The sequence below is a fragment of the Pteropus vampyrus genome, unplaced genomic scaffold (genome assembly GCF_000151845.1).
Source record: "Pteropus vampyrus isolate Shadow unplaced genomic scaffold, Pvam_2.0 Scaffold501, whole genome shotgun sequence".
Taxonomy (NCBI): domain Eukaryota; kingdom Metazoa; phylum Chordata; class Mammalia; order Chiroptera; family Pteropodidae; genus Pteropus; species Pteropus vampyrus.
In genome coordinates, this window is record NW_011889282.1 from 385,432 (window position 1) to 389,671 (window position 4,240).

Below are 4,240 nucleotides of genomic sequence, written 5' to 3' on the forward strand. Positions count from 1 at the left end.
GCTTACCCCAGAGGGCCATGAAGACGGAGAAGAAGACCGTGGCGGGGTTGTCGAAGAGGTGACTGGCCCGGGCTGTGGCGCACGCCGAGCTCATCTTCCAGTAGCTGCAGGTCTTGTCACACAGCGGGCACATGGTGATGTTGTGCCTCTGGTCACACATCTCCATGCTGGAAGAGAGGGGGCGTCTGAGGGCGCAGGGCCGGAGGCTGGGCGGGGAGGGCCCCTGGGTCCCGCCACGGTGGGCTGTGGGCAGGCTCGCCAGCTGGCGTCGGCCTGTGCCACGTCCCTCTTCTCCACCCGGGGCCCACTTCACGTGGCACGTGCTGTCACACGGGCCCCTCTGCGGGGTTTCACGCTTGGCTGCTGCTGCCCTAAAATTCTTAACGAGTGTCGAATGAGTTCCCCATTTTCATTCTGCATGGCTCCGGCGATTTCTGCAGCCCCCAACGTCTGGGCTCTGCGGACTTCCACCCAGGCCTGCTGGGGAGCCGCAGAGGGGCACGCGAGTGTTCACCCCTGGGGCTACCCTTGATCGGTGGCACCCACAGCCCGTGCCGGAGCCACTGCTAGGAGAAGCCGAGGGCCCCCAGCCTCCGCCAGTGCTAACAGCGGATGCCGCCCCAGTCCTGGCATTACAGGCCTCGCCCCGGACACCGAGAGGAACAGGGTGACGCTGTGTTCTCTTGAGAGCCCGCTGCGTGCTGGGCACGTGCAGGTCTCCATTGGCCCTTATGGGGACGATGTGCAGAGGGAACACATCCGCAAGCTGCCTGGGGTGGGGGAGACCCACCATGTGGGGCTCTCCCAGGAGACGAGGGGCGTCTGGCCAGGATGGTGGGTCCTGTTTACAGCGGGCTTTTGTTCTGCTGAGCAGATGCGAAATCTGGGGCAAGGGCGGAGCTGCTGTGGACAGATGGCAGAGAGGGGCTGTGAGGCCCAGGGCCCTCCCCCTCCGCCCCTGGCACTGAGACACTAACGTTTAAAGGCCATCGGCTGTGCGGGCAGAAGCCCACGCAGAGCGTCCACCTGGCCTGCACCAGGTGGAGACTGGCACAGTCCCGTGGTCACAGACAAAGAAAGGAGCCCAGAGCAGAGACGTGACTTGCTCAGGGCCACGCAGCAGTGTGGGGACTGAGCTCGGGTCTCTGTCTGCAAAGCCCATGCCCTGCACAGCGCCTCTGCTGCCCAGAGGCCACAGGAGGGCTCCGGCCGAGACCAGGAGGCCTGGGCAAGGGCCTCGCTCAGCCGCGCCTGCCTCTGTGGCCCTGGCCAGGTCTTCTCACCTCAGACTGTTTCTCCTGGAAGATGAGGGGAGGGGCCAGCTGTGGCCCTTCTCCCCATGAACTTGGACAAGACAGTGACGTATAAGTGGACACCGGCAGGAGTTCTCACTCCCACGGGTGAGATGGTTGTCTGGGAGAAGCCTGGAGGAGGGGCTGCCTTTTCGGCTTTTGTTTCTAATTTCTGATGCACACAAGTTTGTGCGCAGACTCGTGCCCGGCCCTCAGCAGTCGGTGTGTCAGCAGCCACCGGAGGGCTCCGAGGGCCCTTCGCTGCCCGGCTCAGCGGGCGTCCTGCCTCGATTCTTCCGTCCCACCTACTCACTAAACGCTTCTTAAAAAGTCGTGCACATGCCGTAGGTGCCAGGCATTGTGTTGGGCACGGGGGACGGAAGGATGGGTGGTGACCAAGGCTGTGGGCTCCAAGCACCTGGGGAAGTGTGTGTTGTGTGTATGTGTACATGTGTACATGCACGTGTATACACGTGCAAATGTGCATGCATGCGCAGTGTGTGCATGTGTGCATGCACGTGAGCGCACACGTGTACCTCTGTACATGCATGCACGCGTGCGTACATGCGCATGCGTGCACATACGTGCGAGTATGCACGTGTGTATGTGTGCATGGGCACACACATGTGTGCTGGTGTGAGCACGCACACACACACGTGCAAATGTGCGCACATGCATGCCCATGCACGTATGTGCAGGTGCATGTGCGCGCACGTGCACATGCATGCACATGTGCGCATGTATGAGTGCACGTGCACGAACGTGTGCATGTGCACATGCATGTGTGTGCACATGTACGTGCATATGAGCACGTGTGTGTGCGTGCATGTGTATGTGTGTGCACCTGCACATGTACATGTGCGGGCCTGAGCATGTGTGAGGGCCGGGCACGTGCAGGTGGCCAGGCAGCGTGGACCTGGAGGCACCAGCTCTGGGTTTGCATGTCAGCTCTACCACCCGAGATCTGCATGGCCTCGGGCAGGGCGCTCGCATTCTGTGGCTCAGGCTCCCCATCTGTAGAATGGGGGTGCTGAGAGTGAAGAGCATCCGCGTTACTGAGTTGTCCAGAGGGTCAGACAGAACGCAGGGGACGCAGGAGGGGCGCTGCATGCACACGCCGCGCTCCTGTCCATTACTGTCACCACGAGATAACCAGGCACCAGGTGGCTACGGCGATTCTGAAGGAGGCACAGGAGCCGTCTGGAAGGGCCCGTTTCTTGCTCCTCCCTGAGTGCCCTGGTTTCTGGGCTCGAGTCCCTCTCAGGGGACTGGCCCACAGAGGGTCCCCTACTGCCAGCATGCCTCCTGGAGCCACAGTGACCGCCCGGCCTGAAGGTGGGAGCCTGGAGCCCCGCGGTCAGGGGCCGGGGAGGGCCACGGCCCTGCACCTCTGCCTGTGTGACCCCATGGCGGCCTCGGCCCTCCTCCCTGCCAGCACAAACACCAGCCAGACAAAAAGCCTTTTCTGCCAGTTTTAAACCCTCCGCCTCTCCCTTCACCACCTTCAGCCAAAATAAAGACAAGGAATGAGAAGGTCTGTTCTTCGCAGTGGGCGGAGGGTGGCTCAGCCTCCAAGGGATAGGCCGGCTTCGCCAAGGCACCAACCAGGCAGAAGCCAAGGTGGGCCTGGCCTTGGGAGCCCCTGGTCAGCGCCATCTGCCTCGCAGACTATGTGACAGCAGGCGGTGGCGCCGGCCTGGCCTAGGGGTCTCGGCGCCCTTGTTGGGGCGTCCACGCCTGCCTGGGACAGCCTCCTGGCAGAGGCAGCTCGCCCGAGTCCCCTCCAGGGGAGGGAGGAGGGGGAGGAGAAGTCCCCAGCTGCCTCCCAGGGGGACCCTGAGGGCTCCGTTGGCCACGTCCCTTGGGGTTTGGAGTTAAACTCCCACCTGGATAGACACTTTGGTCCCTTCCACAGTCACACCGAAGCACAGAGGCCTCGTGCTGTGTGAGAAACACGCGTTCTCCTGCCTGTGCCCAAAACAACCCTGGAGGGGACACAGCCACATTCTCCTAATGTTTGGTTCCGGTGGGTGGAATAGTTTAGGTGTTATTCACGTATTGAAACATCATTTACACAAAAGTTGGTCGGATGTGGCCTTTCTGCACTGAGGGTCGTAAGGGGCGGGCGTCCTCACCAGGTAGAGACTCACTTGTTCTACTGAACCAGGTGACGATGCACAGCTCTGCTCGAGAGACACCGAGCTGAATCATAAGAAACACATGTGGGTGGATGTCCTAGGAGCCTTCCTGGGAGACTGTGCTCCCGAGCGGCAGGGCCACCGGCTTGCCCGTCGGCCAGTGGCCCTAACACACAGCACGGCTGCCTTGGGGTCTCTGTCAGCAGGTACAGGAAATAACCAGACTTCTATCCCCCAAGGACGGCCATGTCCTGGCTGCCATCTGGGAGAGTCACACACCCACCGGGGCCAGGCTGCCTCTGGGGTCTCAGCTTTCCTCCCAGAGCCCGCAGACCCGCCCTAACCCCTGGAGACCGCGTTCAGAGGCCCGGCTCTGCGGTCCCGGCCCCACTTCCCAGAGCCCTGGCAACAAGGGGCGCTTCGTGGAGGGAGACCTGGCAGGCCGAGTCCCCTGCCCCGAGGTCTGCAGACATTCCTGCCTCACTTCCTGACCTCGCAAGGAAGCAGCGCATTTTCTTGTCAGATCATGACTGAAAATGAAAAGGAGAAAAAACCTTCAAAGAACGAAAAGGAACTGGATGTTTGCTTTGTCTCCTTTCGACAATAAAACGCCTTCTATGACGTCCAGACTTCGGGGGCCAATTAAGCCCCTTGCACCGCGCCTCCCGTCCTGACGGCGTGTGGCCCCGTGCGCCACGTCGGGGGGCGGGGCCGAGAGCGTGTGAGGGAGGGGGAGGGGGCCCCAGTCCAAGGAAGCCCGAAACTGTGTAGAGGGATGTGGCTCCTTCGTAAGGACGGGGACCACCTACC

At 61.8% G+C, this 4,240-nt stretch overlaps 1 protein-coding gene across 1 annotated transcript in view; it reads right to left on the reverse strand.

Annotated features, from left to right (window-relative positions):
- Window positions 1-166, reverse strand: part of ANO1 (anoctamin 1) — a 40,354-nt gene extending 40,188 nt beyond the window's left edge. Inside the window, exon 1 of the mRNA XM_023524850.1 lies at window positions 7-166. Coding sequence (XP_023380618.1) covers window positions 7-166 — 160 coding nt within the window. The remainder of the gene's footprint in view (window positions 1-6) is intronic.
- Between the last annotated feature and the right edge of the window lie 4,074 nt (window positions 167-4,240).